The following is a 21906-nucleotide window of genomic DNA, read 5'->3' on the forward strand; positions in this document are numbered from 1 at the left end:
CGGTGTCATGTTTCATATTACAATGTTTATTTTAAGTTAAGGTTAAAAGTGCAGTTCATTACTAGTTCTTATTACACGGCTCTGTGGAATACTTGATTCTGATTGGTCAATCGCGTATTCCCAGATAACATCCGCCAAAGTGAATAACACACCGCTCATCCGGGTACTACGACCAGTTCTACTTGTATGCATAACATGTCACTCCGCTGTCGTTGACTGTCTGGCGCCATCTTGTGACTGAAAAACACTTAACCACCACGGGTTACAATGGAAGACTTCAAGGGTTTCACAGCCGGAACTTTACTTTATAAAGTTTAAATATGGATATTTTTCTTACACAAACGCTTCGATTCAATTCAGAAGGCCTTTATTAATCCTACAGAGCTGTGTGGAGCACGTTATTTGACAGACAGATGCATTTTTATGAACTTCAAAAACTACTGCTATAATAAAGCTTGGATCAGCAGACTTTTTGGAAAAAAGGACTTGGAAAAAATGACTTTTTTAATATAACTTTTTTTCATATACATAATTTTATTTGTCTGAAAGAAGAATGTCATATACACCTAGGATGACTTGAGGATGAGTAAATCATGGGCTAATTTTCATTAATTTCAACATATATGGTAAAAACGTCTAAGGTTACGTATGTAACCTCTGTTCCCTGAGAACAGGGAACGAGCGCTGCGTCTAGCTGACGCTATGGGGAACGCCCTCGGCGTGACTGGTGTCTGAAGCTACTATCGAATCACGGCAAAGTCTTTGACCGACGTCAGCCCATGACGTCATCAACGTGCGACCCGGAAGTATAAAAGGGCGCCGTGCCAACACATACACATCTTCTCGTCTGAAGGGACTGTATGGCAGATAGGCCCTGAAGCATGGCAACGCGACGCAGCGCTCGTTCCCTGTTCTCAGGGAACAGAGGTTACATACGTAACCTTAGACGTTCCCTTTCGAAAGGGAACTCTCGCTGCGTCTAGCTGACGCTATGGGGAACGATATACCAACGCCGCCATGCTGAGGGGAGTGTCTGCCCATTGGCAGTGACAACTGTCAACTCAAGTAATTCATAGAAAAACCTGAGCGATTCCCCCTCAGGTCCTGGGCTGACAGTGACAGCACTCCCTACGGTCATAGCCCAAGCTATACAACTATACGGAACCCTAACGCACTGCGTGGAGTTCCATCTAGACCGCTCGAAGGCCCGGGACCACTACTTCCAATGAAGGGGTCCCTTCAAGGGAATGTGGCTAGGGGACCCGAAGGAACCCCAGCCAGTCACTACTCGGGAAAAAGTTCTCCCGAGTGCCACCAGGGAGGCCTGACCTGGTGCCCTACGTGTTATGGACACTTCGGTTTAGCCAACCCTGTCTGTTCAAAACAGAGCCTCTGGATGGTGCCCAAAGGGCGTCCAAGCTAAGGGACTGAAACACAGGCAGTCTTACTTAGCCCGGAACTCAGAGACGGGTTATCCAAGAGAGCAACACTCAGCGTAGTGCTTTTCAACCCTTGCTATCGAGGGGAGTCTGCCTGCTCAAATCAAGGATCTACCAGGTGCTTGTGTTTCAAAGCAGTAGGGAGGCCGAAAGGGCCTAAGGACTGATCTAACAGGGAGGCCTCATGAGAGGCCTACGACCGTCTGACCAGGCTCAGGCGGCTGAGCACTCATAGACGACCCTCATTGAGGGGAGCAGCTGAGCCTGCCTGGCGAGTAACCTCCAGCTATAGGCCCAACTACCACAAGTTCTCACAGAGAACTGGTAATCAAAGTGCCTAGCTCAGGAACTTCAACTTCAAGGAGGCCCTGTGGGCCTACTACTTGATAGCGGGTATTCCAGGGAGGCCTATAGAGGCCTACTACCTAACCGCAAGCCATGCTGGAAACCCAAGCATCCAGGCTCGGGACTCCGTCCTCAGGGAGGCCTTAGTGAGGCCTACTACCTGACAGCAATACCGCCTGCTGAGGTTACCCTTGTTTTCTCAAGGAGGCCTAATGGAGGCCTACTACTTGACAGTCAAGCTACGCAGGCTAGTCGGGCATCCTGTTTAAGGAACCCGTCCTCAAGGGAGGCCTATTAAGGCCTACTACCTGATAACCAGCCTTTAGGGAGGCCTGGAGAGGCCTACTACCTGATTGCAATACGTGCTAAATGACTGGGTCCCAGGAACACCTTAGGGAGGCCTGATGGGGCCTACTACCTCGTTCGAGTGACCACCATCTGGGACTCGACAGTCAAGCTACGCAGGCTTTTCGAGCATCCTGATTAAGGAACTCGCCCTCAAGGGAGGCCTATTAAGGCCTACTACCTGATAAGCAGCCTTTAGGGAGGCCTTGAGAGGCCTGCTACCTGTTTGCAATGCGTGCTAACTGTTTCAGATGACTGGACCCCAGGAACACCTCAGGGAGGCCTGATGAGGCCTACTACCTTGTTCGAGTCAGGGAGGCCTATTAAGGCCTAGAATTAACAGCAGGCTTTCAGGGAGGCCTGATGAGGCCTACAACCTGCCTCTGAGAGCGACCACAATCTGGGAACTCACCCTCAGGAAAGCCTAGTAAGGTCTTAGAGTTAACAGCAGGCCTTTCAGGGAGGCCTGATGAGGCCTACAACCTGCTTCTGGTAGTGATCACAACCTGAGAGCTCACCCTCAAGGAGGCCTAGTAAGGCCTTACACCTACCAGCGGGATTTCGGGGAGGCCTGATGAGGCCTACAACCTGATAGCCTCCAGGCTAGCTGACCTGATGCGCACATCGGTACATACCTCCAGTGAGGCCTGTTTGAGGCCTTCCAACTGATAATGCGCCTTGTTCAAGAGGCCTACTGAGGCCTACAATTGACAGCCGACCTTCAGGAGAGCGTATTTACCCCTATTTAACCTGATAGCCAGCTAGGCTAGTAGTACCTTGATGCTTAAGCATTGTCACCTGCCTTACTAGAGGCCTGATAAGGCCTACCACTGTCACCGTTTAATCTTGAGAACGGTGCAATCCTTCCTGCTAACTGGGACAGCCATATTTGAAAAATGTGGGTTGTAGTAATATTAGACCCTACGGCTCGTTTTCATGGAGGCCTGCTGAGGCCTAACACATGATAGCTACCCATTACTATGGGGACCCGTTCCAGGGAGGCTTGTAGAAGCCTACAAGCTGTACGAGTTTCGCAAAAAACGAGAAATAACTGCCAGACAAACAAACTGACTGCTATTAAAACCAACGACTCTCAATGAGAGGAGGCCTCCGATCTAAGTACAACAAAAAGGTGACGGTGCCTCAGCAACGCGCCTCCTTCATCCACATACCAACTGACGCCGCAGCGCTCAGTCGTAACAGAGACAAACTAATCCAACCTGCAGTGGCTTAGGGAACCGAAGACACATAGTAACCCTAGGCGGTAGACAAACACTACATTCTATCAGAAAAGTGTGCTACCGCCTAGTAATCCGCAAACATTTCAAAGAAAAGAGCGGCGGCCTAAACACTACTCTCAAAATGAGAGGAGGCCCATCTTCTGATAACCATAAGCGGTGGCCTATCTGGCGCCATCTTGACCAACCAGGGAAAGCCAACACACGCTCACAAACATAGCCCAAATAATGGTGCTGTGTTAAAGCCTAACTAAGCAGGGGAATAGACAGTTCTCTCTGATGAATACCCAACTCTATACAGGAACCTGGGGTCTGTAAGAAATACATATTTTTAGTATAACACACAAAAATGACCACTCTCACCTGCGGCATGCTGAGCGAAGACTCATTGTGCGGTTCTCACCACCATGTTCTACCGCCCTTGAATGCCTGAAAGGGGCGTTCTCACTGAGCAAGTCCGGGCGGGCCATCAGAACATAGTTCTACTCACCATAGGCCCGCCTCAGGCCTGATGTAAGAAGCGCCTGGGTAAAAATCATAAAAAGACATTAAAAAGGAAAAAGGAGAGGGCTATGATGTAATCGCCCTCAAGGGAAGTGATCCATCACCAACGCCTTCGTTGAGAACGTTTGTCCTGGATCACCTCCCTTAGATCCTTTTTCCCCGCGGGAATCCCATCTCCTCTGTACCCTGCTCCTCCAAGGAGGGGGGGGGGGGGGGCACGAGAGGAGACGCTAGCACTCTGGTCCTGCCTACGGTCCTCAGACCGTGAAGGACCAGTTCCCGCCTGCCTGGGTGGGGGCGCGGATCTCAGCGGTATGCATGTTTTATTCTTAAATGCCGCTGAGCGCGCCTTCGCCTCCCTGAACTTTCCAACCACCGCCTCCACGGAGGTGCCGAAAAGTTCAGTAGGCGAAACCGGCGAATCGAAGAGAAAACCCTTTTCTCTCTCCCCGATATCAGCCAGGCCCAACCACAGATGCCTCTCCGTAACCACCATAGCCGCCATAGAGCGGCCGATAGCAGCAGCAGTCTGCTTGGTGGCCCGGAGAGACAGATCTGTGGTGCGGCGCAGCTCAGCAACCGCCTCAGGGGGCAGCCCGGCCCCCTGGTCGAGATCCTCCAGTAGGTCCGCCTGGTACGCCTGAAACACCGCCATGGTGTGAAAAGCAGCACCAGCCTGACCCGCTGCCGTGTATGCCCCTGCCATTAAAGCACAACGTGATTTAGAAAGGCAGAGTTTGAGCTCTTCAGTGTTGATGCCCACGAAATGCGAGAAAAGTTCGCAAACTTTCCTCGCCAGTCGGTAGCCTCAACACATATCCATATTCCCCTATCCCCTCGACATCAGCGAAGTTAAAACGCTGATGTTGATGAACATTGGGTAGAATATGGATTCTTCCATGCCCTCTCGATCTCTGTAAGAAGATCAAGAAGGAATGGAAGGCTCATCTGAGCCGATGGTTTATGGCCAAGGAGAAATCGATCATGCAATTTATCACGAGCGATCTCTCCTCTAACGCGCCAACATGGCAGCAGCAGCCTGCCCGCAGCACGTTCCATAACATTCATCAGCTCAGCATACACGGTCAAGGTGGCTGAGAGGATTCATACCACTCTCACCAGCCATCCCTAAGAGCACTTGCTGTTTAGTCTCGTTAGCCGCCAGATCGTCGCGACGATCGGCGAGCTGCATCTGAGAACCCATGATGTATGCCAACGCTCAGCCTCAGCTTGAGCGGGACAGCATCATCCAGTCCCAGATGCCAAACTTTCTTCCCTCATGAAAAAAGCCAGACTAGAGTGGAACGATCTCAGATTGAAAACCGCTCACACTCACACACAAACAACTTCAAATGAACTTGACTGTGCATGCTCTTGATCCCAGGCAGTAAATACACACTCGTGTGTATTAATAATTGAATTTGTTTTACCTTAACTCGTATAGCAGTTCAAACAGACAGTCCCTGAAGACGAGAAAGATGTGTATGTGTTGGCACGGCGCCCTTTTATACTTCCGGGTCGCACGTTGATGACGTCATGGGCTGACGTCGGTCAAAGACTTTGCCGTGATTCGATAGTAGCTTCAGACACCAGTCACGCCGAGGGCGTTCCCCATAGCGTCAGCTAGACGCAGCGAGAGTTCCCTTTCGAAAGGGAACACATATTTTCAGCAATAGATAAAGGTTTAAAGCAGATTGGAAATGTTTTTCTTCGCGGAAGCTTTGAAGTGAAGTGAAGTGATGTGTGGCCAAGTATGGTGACCCACACTTGGAATTTGTGCTCTGCATTTAACCCATCCAAGTGCACACACACAGTAGTGAACACACACACACCGTGAACACACACCCGGAGCAGTGGGCAGCCATATTGCTGCGGCGCCCGGGGAGCAGTTGGGGGTTCAGTGCCTTGCCCAAGTCTCACATCAGTCATGGTATTGAGGGTGGAGTAGAGCTAATAAGAGCTAAGAGCTAATCAAATATTTAAACTCACAACAATATTTCATGTCTAATTTACTTGAGACAAGTAGCCGTGTAATAAGCGGGATAATGTACATCCAGCCGGTTGTTATCGCAGAATAAACCCCTTCAGAGTGACGCAAGACCTGATCACTCTGTCTGGGTTTATTCTGCGATAACCACCAGCTGGATGTACATTATCCCTACATGGGTGATGAATTGAGAAATCAACTTTCCTTTGAGCCTTTGATATATAAAAGTTCATTGTGATATAAGAATATCCTGTAAGTTTCAGAGCTGAAAAAGTCCTTGTTAGTCAAAGAAAAGCTTTTATAGACACCAGGCCCAGAAAACGAGAGCTCTCACAATATGCTGACCACTGACGTAGTAGGACACAGAAGCACCACCTCAAGCCCGCCCGACTCGTGGAGCTAAACGGGTCGAGCAATAAACATGACGGTTCCAGCTCACGTGTGTAAGACATTGCGTTTGTTTGCTTCATTTCACCGTGGAATCGATTGTAAACAAGATAGAGGTCGAGACTGGATTGAGATTAAAACACAATGCTGTGCCTTCTTTATTGGATCCGACAGGAACGGTGCAACACACTTATGTGAGTAAAACATGTTTTTTTATATGTGTCCCCAGGGGCCCCCAAGAGCACATGAAATGACTTTTTGCTGCATGTTATTTTGATGATTGAAATCACGAAATGGCCTTAAACAATTACTAAATAAACTGCAAAATGTTACGTTTTCTAAAATATGCACGGATTGAGCTCTGCACGAGCTCGCAGCACCATCGGACACTATTCGCCTGTTCACCAGGGTTCAAAGTCCAAAGTGCAAGAAAAATAAGCATACTTGTCAGTTGCACGGTAACCTTTTTATGAATGGATGGACGGAGTTGGCTACAGCATAGCTTCCAGTTTCTCAGTAAATGTTTGTCTGCAAGTGCTATATCGTCCCCTTGGAATTATAAATTGTGTAGCCTACATTTTGGAAGTTTATTTTTAGAAAATAAAAAGGTTCTTTCTACACATTCAAATGGAATGCAAAAAATTTAATTTAATTTCTAGCAAAATAAAAGCTCTGTTTAATGTTTGAAATAAATCAACATTTCTTGTTTTTCTCACCAAGGCTGCATTTATTTGATCAAAAATACAGCAAAAATATTAATTATTATTATGTAAAACAGCTGTTTTCTATGTGAATATATAGTACACTCTAAAAAAAAGTGCTATATAGCACTAAAAGTGGTTCTTGGCTCGTAATCATAGGGGAACCTCTTTTAGTGCTATATAGCCCCAATCTTGGTGCTTCAGTGGTTCTTCAGCGGTTCTTTGGCTGAGGTGCTATATAGCACCGCTACCATATACAGAACCTGTTAAGATATGGTGCTATCCCAGCAGGCACCGGACGTCAATATGACGTCAGATTGACGTTGGACCCCAACGTCGGACAGACGTTGCATTTTGGTTGAAAATGAAAATCGGGTTGATGTCAGAACACAACATCAGATTGACGTTGGGTTCTGACGTCAACCCGATTTTCATTTTCAACCAAATTGCAACGTCCGTCCAACGTTGGATGTTGACATCAGTCTGACGTTGGGTTCTGACATCAATCTGACGTTGGGTTCTGACGTCAACCCTATGTTCATTTTCAACCAAAATGCAACGTCCATCCAACGTTGGATGTTGACATCAGTCTGACGTTGGGTTCTGACGTCAACCCGATTTTCATTTTCAACCAAATTGCAACATCCGTCCAACGTTGGATGTTGACATCAGTCTGACGTTGGGTTCTGACATCAGTCTGATGTTGGGCTCTGACGTCAACCCGATTTTCATTTTAAACCAAAATGCAACGTCCGTCCAATGTTGGAGGTTGACGTCAATTTGACATTGGGTTCTAAACTCAACACCAGATTGACATCAACCTCCAACGTTGGACAGACGTTGCATTACATTCATATTGAAACTGGCCATTATCTCATTTGTCATCAGCCTGTGGATATAAAAAGAAAAGGATGTCCAAATAATTAATAATACGTAACACATTATGAACCGGTTGTCATAGTTTTTGTCAGGTTCGTCATATCTAATGCAGATATCACACTGGTTCTACTCTGGTGCTAGATGGAAGGTCATGGGCTCACCCAGATTGCCAGGTTTTTATCTTCTGGCAACACAAGTGATAACCTGCAATTCCAAAATCTAAAACCTAAAAATGTCTAAACATTTACTTAGGTATGTTGTGAATATGTACACAAAAAAGAGAAGAAACAACAAACAACTGACTGAGCAATTATTAGATGGAACCAAAAGCAATGGTTTAGGATATTTCACACTATGAATTCAGTGATATCACCAGTCTGTAATCGTTGTCGTTGCTGCTTCTTCTTCTTCGCCTGTTTTAATCAAGAGATGCTGTACTCGTTCAGGGTAATAGCGCCCCCTACCGTATAACATGGAAAGTGGAAAATATCGTAGAGATAACAAAAGACAGAAAAAAAAATCACTCACGACTCTTGACGGAATAACTTTTAATAAGGGTTAATCTATATTTATATGCAGTGATATATAATTTAATGCAGACTCTGCAGTAATATTTTACATTTGATTACTATTTGTGTACCTGAAAATCTAGTTTAGTCCTATATTAGCCTACATCATTTGTATGTTTGTTCTGCTGTATTGATTTGTGCTGTTGCTCGTAATATGATTATTTGTTCTTATTTTATTACTGATTGTAATATTACTGATTACTGATTAAAATATTTAAAATATACATTAGTTAGGCTAGTAGTTTTTGGAGTCATAACCTTATTTATTAAGGTTATATGGATCAAAAACAACAAAAACAATACTGGGCTTATTTTATTTTATTTTATTTATTACTTTTTTTTGTAGTGGAGCCAGTGAAAATTTTGGCAGGGCAAGTAGAAAAAAATCATCATACAAGTCCTTATATAAAAAAACAACAAAAAAACAACAACGGACTCGTTGTTTTTTTTTAGCTCCATGTAGAACGGAAAAGGTGACAATACTAAACAGACACAATTAGGGTTTTTTTTCTTAAAAACAACAAAATCCGGAGAAACAACTCTAGCAAAGCCTCCTTGGTTGTGTTGTAAATAGTTGTGTGATGAATAAATGTTGTTTTATATTTATTTACCAAATGTGCACTCTTGTCATTTCAGCTCACTGTAGAAATGCACCAATACAAACATCCGCCTACTGCGTGCCGCGTCTGACAACACCACGTATCCGTAACACGCCCGCTCCTCGACACCAGTAGTTTCGGGAGGTCTACCACCCCCCCTGAAAGGGGAAACACTGATATGAGACAAATGTGTTAAAACCAACAAAATATCAGTGTCTAATGATGTTAGAGTTTCCTGTTTCATGTTAGAGTTTCACAACCTAAAACAAATAAAATATCAACGTCTAATGAATGAATCTGACGTCAATGTGATGTTGGCTTGAGACGTTGGCTCAACGTTAGATTTTGGTTAGTTAATACCACAACCTAAAACCAACAAAGGATCAACGTCTAATGATGTTAGAATCTGACGTCAATATGATGTTGGCTTGAGACGTTGGCTCAACGTTGGATTTTGGTTACTTTACAACACAACCTAAAAACAACTACATATTAACATCAGCTGACATTGGTATTGGACGTCAAATTAACTTTGGCATTAGACGTTGAGCTGACGTTGAATTTTGGTCATCTGACGTCACAACCAAAATGTAACCCAATATCAACGTCTTATGATGTTGTGTGCCTGCTGGGATATAGCACCAAAAGTGGTTCCCCATGATTACGACAAAGAGCCACTTTTAGTGCCATATAGCACCATTTTTTTTTGGTGTAAAGTGTAATTTATTCCTGTGATCAAAGTTGAATTTATCATCATTACTCCAGTTTTCAGTGTCACATGATCCTTCAGAAATCATTCTAATATGATGATTTGATGCTCAACAAACATTTATGATTATCAGTGTTGAAAACAGTTGTGTACAATGTTTTTAGGATTTTTTTTTAACGCTTTCTATTTCAGAGAAATGGTGTTCTTTTGAACCTTCTATTCATCAAAGAATCCTGGGGAAAAGTTAGCATATTTAGCATAAGCTTCGAAGCGTTATGAATCAATGAGCCAAATCATGATTCGGATTGCGTGTCAAACTGCCAAACTGCTGAAATTTGGCGATTCAAACCGCTGATTCGACTCGCTGATTCATAACGCTTCGAAGCTTCATGATGCCTTGTTTTGAAATCGTCATCACTATGTAAGTCGTTATTTAGGGTTTTTTTGCGCACAAAAACTATTCTCGCCGATTTATAAAGTTATTTTAGAACCACTGTAGTGAGATGGACTTTGTAACGACGTCTTTAGTACTTTTTAAGGGTTTTGAGAGTGAACCGTGCATTGTGCCAATGGAGGCCTTTCAGAGCCATCAGATTTCAACTAAAATATCTTCATTTCTGTTCCGAAGATCTTACGGGTGTTGAACGACATGAGGGTAAGTAATTAATGACAGAATTTTCATTTTTGGGTGAACTAACCCTTTAACACCTGACCACTCTTGTGGGTTTGTTACTGGTACAATTAAAAACTGTAAAGGGGTAAAAACATGACAGCCATATATGATGTAAGCAACACAGCAACAACTACTAACATTGATACTGGGTGTGTGAGTTATCAAGAATTGACAATAGTCAATCGTATTGGTGGCACAGAGGGGCCCCCGAATAAAATTCTGCTTAGGGCCCCATAAGGGCTTGGGCCGGCCCTGTGTTATTGGTTCATTCGTAATCAGACTCGGACTCCAGCTCGCAAAGCCCAAAGTCCCGGGGCTATGTGTTTTTCAGACGGGCTATCGCCTTTCTTGCGCGCGAGTGTGTGTACGGTTTGCGGTTATATTCACTGATGATTGGGCGAAATGATACAGAAATAACATCCCAATCAATCGCGGGTGGATGAGAGATGAGAGTCCTGTGAGCGTTTCTCCAGACGCTTTCAAAACAATCCCCACATGTACTGAGGGGAGCTGAAGCTCATTAAATATGCAAATCTTATCCAATCATAGCCGTGGGCATTTACTTCCAGAGAGCCTCAAAACCAAGGCAGAAAATAGCCTATTACTTATTCATTATGATGTTTCTGAATGTAAAAAACATGCAAACGTCATAAGTTGACCTCAGACAACAGTATAAAAAAAAAAAAAAAAGCAAGTTCATGACACCTTTAACTAATGAACCTTACTGTAAAGTGTTGACAAAGTAATTTTGGCTACCTGGATCTTTTTCACTATTTTTTAGGAGTGCAATAATGAGGACAACTTGAAATTGATGCTTGACAAACGGTTAGTTTATTGAACATTACAGAGTTCAAAAGAAATCACACAAATACTTCAACCTTTTCCATTGCAAAAATCACTTCACGTTTGAAATTATGCAGCAATTCCACGGAAGATATGCTGAAATCCTGGCATAAATTTCAGTTCGGTCACGGCTATTGCAGACTTTTGGATCACCAAAGGATGTTACACCGACTGCAGTGTCTCCACAAACCAAAGGACCTCCGGAATCCCCCTGTTAAAAAACAGATCATCACATGACTAAAGTGATACTTCTCAATGGTGATGGTCTCAAAATGGTGTTGTTTTTACATACACTACAGCTTCCTCCATGGCCATAGACACAGATCATCTTTGGGGCTGAGTAGTGGTTGTTCCATTTATTTTTGCATGCTTTGTTATTCATGATCTTCACGTCTGTTTCCATGAGACGGTTGCTCTTTCGCCCTTTAAAGCTCAGTCTGCCCCAGCCCGCGACACTGCAAACAGAATCCGGTTTGATGTCTTCCTCTTGTGTTGGTATGGAAATCATCTTGACATTGTGGTTTTGTTGGACCTTTTTCTCTAGCTGTGATACATTAACATAACCATCATTAAAATACATATTTAATGGGTCAATTAATGGTTTAATAAGGGTCATTTGAACTACTTTTACCTCCAGTAGCATAATGTCATTAAGCAAAGTGTCATTGTCAAAGTCCGGATGCTTGTGGTAGGACTTCACACTGACACTGACAGAATCATGCTTATTTTTTAGGTCGTGTGCACCAAACACAGCTGTTAGTCTCTCATTTCTGAGGAAGAAAATGTCTTATTAGTATAATGAACAATACCCCTTTTTAACCTGATTCTTTGAAATTATGACATCAACACATATTGCAGTTCATACTAAATTAAAGACTTACTTATTTTGGCAATGTGCAGCAGTCAAGACAAACTGATCAGAAATGCCCATACTTCTGAAGAGAAACCATGTAAGGTCTGGAGTGGGGTTTGGCTTCCCTGCCGTTCACTATACCCACATTCACATGAGCTGAGAGAGATAGTGCTGTCAGTGAATGTATTCAGGGCATACCAATTAAATATTGTTCAAAATCATTGTAATATGCTGTTAAATAATCATTCTCACCAGTGAAGGTCAGGTGTGGCAGCAGAGAGGCCAGCAGGAGCAGAGAGATGATGATGGTCATGATGAAGAATATGATCAGTGAGCTAAACACTGTATAAATATAAGTGTGGAGACACTGGGCTGGCCGGAAGTCGTGGTAACACTTTACAATAACAGTACATGAATAATCATGTATTAATACATTAATTAATAGTTAATTCAACATGAACTCATGATTAGTGAAGATATGAACTAATCATGAACAAATGAGGAGCTATCATGAACTAAGACAGGAGTCATAATGATTCATGCATGAATAACAGCAGCATTAATACATTTTAGTACATGTTTGATAATTAATGCATTAATTAACATGTATGGTTCAACTAAATCAAACAGGCTTTCTAAGAATGAATAACAAATATTTTGACTTTGAAATACAATAAAAAAATGTATTATTGTCATAATTTAAACCATTTTTATCAGAAGCTTCATCATAAATATTACTGAAAGCCACAGGAATAGTTTTTCATTACTTTCACTGATCACCCTTATCAAACATAGAAAATACTAAATCTGCTATATTTTATCTCAAAAGGTCTCTGTTTTGTGATATTCTCTTTCCCATCAAACTAAACCTACTGTGACTTATAACAGTTCCTGAGAAATCAGTTACCAAAAAATAACCAAACAGGAAACATGCAGTGAAGTCAGGAAGTGAGGGATCGTCTGCTGGGATCCGTACAGTTCTCTCTCCACCCAGACACAGGCCGTGATGATACTGTACCTCCATTCTCTTAACTGGGCTGAATACTAGTTATACTAGTTACATGTGTATTTGATAGTAAGTTTATGATAAATCATGAGCTGAATTTGATTAACAGTGAATTAATCATGATGTGCCCCCTCAAGTAAAGTCATGACATAGTCATACAGTAACAAGCCATTAGTTGATGTTAGTGTATGGTAAGTTAACCGTGAGATCGTAATGCTGTGCCCCCTGAAGTAAAGTCATGACACAATGATGCACTAACAATTCATTCAATACAAAATGAATAAACATATACACTAAGAATCCTTATTCCTTTACACCCTTGGTACAAAAAAACAACAAAGATAAAAAGTATTTGTAGGCTAGTTCTTTTATTTATATTTATATTTATATAATTAAACATATATGGACTTAAAAGAAAGCCCAAACATACCTGTAAAGACACACATAAGGCATGTTTACATGTAAAACAGGGCGCATCCACCAGCTAATGCTAATCGAAGCATATAAGTTACATTTAAAAAATACAGTTAATTACACACCTCCAGAAATATCCCAATACAACAATCATGTCTTAAATTATTATTTTGGGTAACCAAAGCAGTCGACATATATTATTTGATGCAAATGCCAGCAATACCGAAGGAACACAACTAACGCGCTAGGAGCACTGAGAGCGGTGTAATGAGTATCCCACCAGAAACAAACCCTACATACTGTAGTTCCGGGAAGAAAACTAGCTGTGACTAAACGTAGCCTAATTGAACTATAAAAATCTGAAAACGGTTTATATCAAATTAAAATAATTAGTGATAGTTATTAGTCTATTTTCCACGTTTGATTAGACAAATGTGTGTAATTAATGGCTCAAAAAAATGGCTAAAAATCACAAAGCTGCAGATGGCAGATTATAATAGGCTATTACAGTTTAAATTATGACAATATTAAATCACATGTTTAATTCAAAATCAGAGTACTTCTTATTTATTCTTAAGGAGCCTGTTTGATTTAGTTTAACCATACATGTTAATTAATGCATTAATTATCAAACATGTACTAACATGTATTAATGCTGCTGTTATTCATGCATGAATCATTATGACTCCTGTCTTAGTTCATGATAGCTCCTCATTTGTTCATGATTAGTTCATATCTTCACTAATCATGAGTTCATGTTTAATAAACTATTAATTCATGTATTAATACATGATTATTCATGTACTGTTATTGTAAAGTGTTACCAATAAATGCTTTAAAAGTGCAGTTCATTACTAGTTCTTATTACACGGCTCTGTGGAATACTTGATTCTGATTGGTCAATCGCGTATTCCCAGATAACAACCGCCAAAATGAATAACACACCGCTCATCCGGGCACTACGACTGGTAGTACTTATGCATAAAATGTCACTCCGCTCTCGTTGACTGTCTGGCACCATCTTGTGATTGAAAAACACTTAACCACCACGGGTTACAATGGAAGACTTCAAGGGTTTCACAGCCTGAACTTTACTTTATAAAGTCTTAAATATGGATATTTTTCTTACACAAACGCATCGATTCAATTCAGAAGGCCTTTAATAATCCTACAGAGCTGTGTGGAGCATGTCATTTGACAGACAGATGCATTTTATGGACTTCAAAAACTACTGCTATTATAAAGCTTTGATCAGCAGACTTTTTAGAAAAAAGGATTTGGAAAAAATGACTTTTTTAATATAACTTTTTTTTATATATATAATTTTATTCGTCTGAAAGAAGAATGTCATATACACCTAGGATGACTTGAGGATGAGTAAATCATGGGCTAATTTTCATTTTTGGGTGAACTATCCCTTTCAGCATTAATTTCAACATATATGGTAAAAACACATCTTTTCAGCAATAGATAAAGGTTTAAAGCAGTTTGGAACTGTTTTTCTTTGCGGAAGCTTTGAAGTGAAGTGAAGTGAAGTGAAGTGACGTGTGGCCAAGTATGGTGACCCATTACTTGGAATTTGTGCTCTGCATTTAACCCATCCATGTGCACACACACACAGTAGTGAACACACACACACCGTGAACACACACCCGGAGCAGTGGGCAGCCATATTGCTGCGGCGCCCGGGGAGCAGTTGGGGGTTCAGTGCCTTGATCAAGCTCACCTCAGTCATGGTATTGAGGGTGGAGTAGAGCTAATAAGAGCTAAGAGCTAATAAAATATTTAAACTCTCAACAATATTTTGTGTCTAATTTACTTGAGACAAGTAGCCGTGTAATAAGCGGGATAATGTACATCCAGCCGGTTGTTATCACAGAATAAACCCCTTCAGAGTGACGCAAGACCTGATCACTCTGTCTGGGTTTATTCTGCGATAACCACCAGCTGGATGTACATTATCCCTACATGGGTGATGAATTGAGAAATCAACTTTCCTTTGAGCCTTTGATATATAAAAGTTCATTCTGAGATAAGAGTATCCTGTAAGTTTCAGAGCTGAAAAAGTCCTTGTTAGTCAAAGAAAAGCTTTTATAGACACCAGGCCCAGAAAACGAGAGCTCTCACAATATGCCGACCACTGACGTAGTAGGACGCAGAAGCACCGCCTCAAGCCCGCCCACCGACTCGTGGAGCTAAACGGGTCGAGCAATAAACATGACGGTTCCAGCTCACGTGTGTAAGACATTGCGTTTGTTTGCTTCATTTCACTGTGGAATCGATTGTAAACAAGATACAGGTCGAGACTGGATTGAGATTAAAACACAATGCTGTGCCTTCTTTATTGGATCCGACAGGAACGGTGCAACACACTTATGTGAGTAAAACATTTTTTTTTATATGTGTTAGTATTGCATTGATACAGATCGTTTGATATCTATTGATTACATACCTTAGCACGCTGTCACAGGCTGGAGAAGGTGTTATTGGTTCATTCGTGATCAGACTCGGACTTGTAACTCCAGCTTGCGAAGTGTGTTTTTGTGTTTTTCAGACGGGCTATCACCTTTCTTGCGCGCGCGAACGTCATAAGTTGACCTCAGACAACAGTATAAAAAAATAAACAAATTATTTTTTAGTTTTGTTCACTTTACCTGAACAATTCATGTTGAATTAATGCCATTTTGGCTATTTTTCATTTCAACATGATTGTGTCATGTTAAACTGACTTAAAACTGTCACTCGTTGGTTAAACATAAAGTTTTCATTTTGAAATAACATGTTTCAATCAAGTAACCCAAAGAAATAAGATTTTCACTACCCATCATGCTTTGCAAAGGGGCTGAATTCGGAGAGTAAATGTTTAAATAAAGTGCAATTTGATGCATTTTTAACAAGATGAGAAAATGGAGAGACTTTTTAATGCTTAATATTGTGTTATGTTAGTGTTTTTGGAGGTTACCATTGTGGTGAAGTGTATAGTGTGTGCTTGGGGTGAGGACCTGCTAAATCTATTAAAGTTGTTTTAATAATATAAAGCAAGTTAATCATGTGGAAATACTTTCCATGATTTTTTTATGTTCATTCAAAGAGTAATTTTTTGAGTGTATTTGCTGCCTCCGTAGACATCATTGAATTATGGGAAAAACAGGTGATATTCATTAATTTATAACATAGTAGTTACTTGACAAAATGGGATTCATTGGAAGTGATGTAAACATATCGGCTAAACATCAAGGATTAAATTTAAGATAGCATGATTAATTGAAGTTCAATAAAAACATTAATTCAAGTTAAAAATAAGTATTTAAATCATGTTTAGTGAATGTTATCTGTTCATGTTAAATGAACACAAATATTTCAAGCTGGTTGAACATCATCCACTGTTGTTAAGATAATGTGGTGTAATCACGTGGAACCACTGTCCACGATTAAATCATGTTCAACCAATGTTCTATTTTTTTGAGTGTGACACCTTTAACTAATGAACCTTACTGTAAAGTGTTGACAAAGTAATTTTGGCTACCTGGATCCTTTTCACTATTTTTTAGGAGTGCAATAATGAGGACAACTTGAAATTGATGCTTGACAAACGGTTAGTTTATTGAACATTACAGAGTTCAAAAGAAATCACACAAATACTTCAACCTTTTCCATTGCAAAAATCACTTCGCGTTTGAAATTATGGAGTAAATCCACGGAAGATATGCTGAAATCCTGGCATAAATTTCAGGTCGGTCACGGCTATTGCAGACTTTTGGATCACCAAAGGATGTTACACCGACTGCAGTGTCTCCACAAACCAAAGGACCTCCGGAATCCCCCTGTTAAAAAACAGATCATCACATGACTAAAGTGATACTTCTCAATGGTGATGTTCTCAAAATGGTGTTGTTTTTACATACACTACAGCTTCCTCCATGGCCATAGACACAGATCATCTGTGGGGCTGAGTAGTGTTTTTTCCATTTATTTTTGCATGCTGTGTTATTCATGATCTTCACGTCTGTTTCCATGAGACGGTTGCTCTTTTGCCCTTTAAAGCTCAGTCTGCCCCAGCCCGCGACACTGCAATCAGAATCCGGTTTGATGTCTTCCTCTTGTGTTGGTATGGAAATCATCTTGACATTGTGGTTTTGTTGGACCTTTTTCTCTAGCTGTGATACATTAACATTACCATCATTAAAATACATATTTAATGGGTCAATTAATTGTTTAATAAGGGTCATTTGAACTTTTACCTCCAGTAGCATAATGTCATTAAGCAAAGTGTGAATGTCAAAGTCCGGATGCTTGTGGTAGGACTTCACACTGATACTGACAGAATCATGCTTATTTTTTAGGTCGTGTGCACCAACCACAGCTGTTAGTCTCTCATTTCTGAGGAAGAAAATGTCTTATTAGTATAATGAACAATACCCCTTTTTAACCTGATTCTTTGAAATTATGACATCAACACATATTGCAGTTCAAACTAAATTAAAGGCTTACTTCTTTTGGCAATGTGCAGCAGTCAAGACAAACTGATCAGTAATGAGAGATCCACCGCAGGCATGTCGCCCGTCCTTCTGAAGAGAAACCATGTAAGGTCTGGAGTGGGGTTTGGCTTCTGTTCCGTTCACTATACCCACATTCACATGAGCTGAGAGAGAGATAGTGCTGTCAGTAAATGTATTCAGGGCATACCAATTAAATATTGTTCAAAATCATTGTAATATGCTGTTAAATAATCATTCTCACCAGTGAAGGTCAGGTGTGGCAGCAGAGAGGCCAGCAGGAGCAGAGAGATGATGATGGTCATGATGAAGAATATGATCAGTGAGCTATCGTGACAAAAGACTGTATAAATATAAGTGTGGAGACACTGGGCTGGCCGAAAGTCGTTTATTTTTTTAGCTTGAGGTGTCAGTAACACCTTTTATTTTCTCAGCTTGAGATGTCAAGATGATATTATATGTGTCGTTTTACACCAACTGCAAATACCTCCGCCTAACCTGATGTGGCAGTTTGATCTCTTAAGCGCAATACAATACCATTTATGGCACAAAATAGACTACGCCACCCCGGAAAATGGGCCGGGGACCCGCTTGTACTTCAAGTGCAAAGCACACAGATCCGTGGTGACTGGGTCAGATAACAGACAAGGCAACGTTTATAATCGTTTATTAAATACAAATAGGAAAAATACCAAAAGGCATAATACAAACACACATCAAAATAAATGTCAACCATAGCACTTATCCATTTCAGAATTGGGGATTCAGTTCGCCTCCCCGGTAAACACTGCAACTAGTGCTCTCACCACACAGCACCCAATCACCCTCTGTGAACACATCAAGCGAGAAGCACACCACCACCACACCAGAGGACGTGGGCGTTGAACTGGCACCCCAACTCTGGGTAAAAGAGAAGAGAGGACAAATTAAGACATAAGCAACCATACACACACGCACACACACCTTCCACGTAATAATCTTTTGGTTGAACCCTTATCACATATGGACAGTTGGAATCAGTTTACACAAAAGAAATAAAAGCAACCACTCACTGGCCAACGCTCATTAATAGCTTTCCAACACTGCGTCGCCTGATGGTTACAGTATTTTAAAAAGTACACCCCTCTCAGGTCGGATTTAGAAATACATGAAAGACATTCAAAAACAGACAATAACAATTTTACAACTGTAAATACTTTAAATGACAATGTTTCTGCTAAAAGAGAAGAATAGGAATGACAACCCAGTTATTCGCCGCTGTACGCCAGCCCAAAGATCAGCACTGAATTTGCTAGGTTTGGAAAGCGTCACTACGGCCGAAAATGCGCTATTGTTCCGGCCGTCTCAAGACGGATGAGAGATAAGAGAAAGCATTAGTCAGACGATCACAACAAATGCGCTGTTCCAGTAAGAGTCACTGAGAAATGGTCGAGGAGTTTCTGGCAAGGGGAAACACAATCCAATCGGTCGTCACTAAGCCCAGATACTCCCACCAAGCCTGCTGTAACACCACCCCTGTATTACTAAAAAAAATATATAACACACGATAATTGTAATTTACACATTTATGGTCTCATGAACTTAACATTGACCTGCGTATGACTTACCGGTAAATAGTGAATCACACTGCTCAGTGCACTCAATAGGGTGCGAATTATAGGATCAATCACTAAAAAAACAATACATCACATCGTTTATAATTTGCGAAATTTAGGTCTCATGAACCTGATATTAAAATGAGTATGACTTACCGGTAAATGGTGAATCACGTCGCTCAATGTACTCAATAGGGTGCAAATTACAGGCTTTCCATAACGGATATGTTATCAATGAGTTTACAGTCCTCCTCAGTCGCACTGTGAATTGAACAAGTCTTAAATGATCTTTTCTAACGCACGTTCAGAATTAAGCAGCTACCAACATTTCTTACCTCCCGAACGTAAACACTGTGTGCCAGGATGACGTCACTTCCAGAACGAGAATGACGCGCACGCTTAGGCGTCATTCCAGTCCCCTTTTCATATCTGCCGCGCATACCCGGTCCGCCCCTAATCATTATCATGGAGCGCATCACCACACTGAGATGTATTTGTATGTATTTAAAATACAAAATACTGTGTGGAAAATACAAATACAGTATTTTTTATTTTGAAAATACACAAAATACATGTGAAATTGTCGATGCAGTGCAGTTATCCCTATTAGGCTGAAATCTATCTGGGCCTATTCATTAATATGTTTTGTTCTAATGTCACAATAAGTCACAATTTCAAGTTTACTGGGTTTAACTTGATTATTTGGTTAAGGTATAAGAAGTGTACTAAAAACCTTTTTCACATGTATCCTCAATGACCCACAACCTAATCAGTTTATATGTGAAGAAATCCATTTAGTCACAAACTTCTCACGAGACGAGTGTTTGACAAATTATTCGGCAAACTACTTGCTCTCGTCGCTGCTTTTTGATGGTTTGGAGAACAATTACTCAGAGTCGCCCTCTGTCGTTTCACAGAATTATATAACGGAGAGCACGTCAAGCATAAGCCTTGTTTATACTTTTGCCTGGCTCCGCCGTGCGAACCTCCGCTGACTGCACGCGTTCCTCGCCAAACAGACGAGGCGTTTATACCATAGACTGTAAAAAATGATGGGCGTAGTGTCCGTGACGTCACCCATAGGATTCTGAAGAGCAGTTCTGAAGCGTAAAGTAGGGTCAAGCTGGCAGGGACGGACTGGGGCTAAAAAACAGCCCTGGACTTTCTCCCAAATAGGCCCATCATCCGGCCATTCGCCCTTAGCCGTGCGCAACAGACACTAGCCAGTATGTACTATGCCACAATACTGTCAGACTATCAGACAAGGTATTCACAACAAGTAACATCTCAAAACCAATGATGATAATAAACTTTGATTTATATTAAGGCTGTGAAATGATGAAAATGGCTAGGCCCTATTAATTTTGTCTGTGAAGCTTTCACAAACAACCACCACATTGTGCCAATTCCAAAGACAAGGAAAAACTGCACTCTGATGGAAGACAGACAGAAAGTGCAAGCTAGGATTTTTTGGTTAAACAAAAATGTAGTCAATTATCTATCCCCCTTCCTTGTATGTTAGCACGTTTAGAGTGAAAGCAATGCATGCCTGATGATTTCCCGTTTAATTCAATACCTTAGGTGAGTGAGTGAGAGATTTTGGTTAGATGACAGTAGGTTACAGCTTGACAAGAGTTCATTTTGACAAAAGCACAATGTTTTGTTTTATTGTGAGTGTACACAAATATAAGCAAACACTTTGCAGTTTGAATGATGTCCTGTATGAACAAAATGACGGAGTATGTATTGTTTTTATGTTTCCACTGTTCGATCGCGGCATCGCGCCCGCACCTCTCACACACACACACACACACACACACACACACACACACACACACACACACACACACACACACACACACACACACACACACACACACACACACACACACACACACACACACACACACACACACACACACACACACACTAAGGATAGGGATAAGGCAGCCTATTATAATGTGTCCTGCTACTACTGGCACTTACCAGGACCTCTTGCTGGTGTGAAGTTAACTCTGTCTGTCCCTCCTCATCATGACCAGGCTGTGGAAGCTCAGGCTCAGCTTCCACTTGCTGGTCCTCTACAGTCTCAGTGTGGCTAAGCGATGTAGTGTGCTGGCAGTTGCACTGCAACCAAAAAGCCAGTAGTCTCGAGAGACTTGGAAACTTTTTCCCATCCACTTTTCTCCTTACGTTTTCTGCTAGCCATAGACTTTTTTTTTTTTTTTTTTTTTTGCCGACGGCCGGGCGACGGCCCTCAGTTGGACGGCCGTTCTGGACTTTTCCAGAACGCACAGATTACCAATCCGTCCCTGCGAGCTGGC

General features: G+C 41.6%; 2 protein-coding genes across 2 annotated transcripts; both read right to left on the reverse strand.

The window, feature by feature from the left end:
* Positions 1-9021: 9021 nt before the first annotated feature.
* On the reverse strand, positions 9022-12384 carry LOC307120188 (cathepsin G-like; the record flags this gene model as incomplete). Its single annotated transcript, XM_079807074.1, has 6 exons — positions 9022-9151; positions 11305-11429; positions 11511-11762; positions 11850-11988; positions 12152-12227; positions 12324-12384. The coding sequence occupies 6 exons, from the start codon at positions 12382-12384 to the stop codon at positions 9022-9024; spliced, it is 783 nt and encodes a 260-aa protein (XP_079663200.1).
* Positions 12385-17069: 4685 nt separating this feature from the next.
* Positions 17070-18324, reverse strand: LOC307120774 (mast cell protease 4-like). The gene is made up of 5 exons (XM_079807948.1): positions 18232-18324; positions 17983-18133; positions 17733-17871; positions 17397-17648; positions 17070-17315 (listed from the first exon to the last, which is right to left on the reverse strand). Exons 1-5 carry the CDS (start codon positions 18290-18292, stop codon positions 17157-17159), a joined length of 762 nt encoding a protein of 253 aa, XP_079664074.1. The 5' UTR covers positions 18293-18324; the 3' UTR covers positions 17070-17156.
* Between the last annotated feature and the right edge of the window lie 3582 nt (positions 18325-21906).

This window comes from Gobio gobio (genome assembly GCF_949357685.1).
Source record: "Gobio gobio genome assembly, chromosome: 24".
Lineage (NCBI taxonomy): Eukaryota > Metazoa > Chordata > Actinopteri > Cypriniformes > Gobionidae > Gobio > Gobio gobio.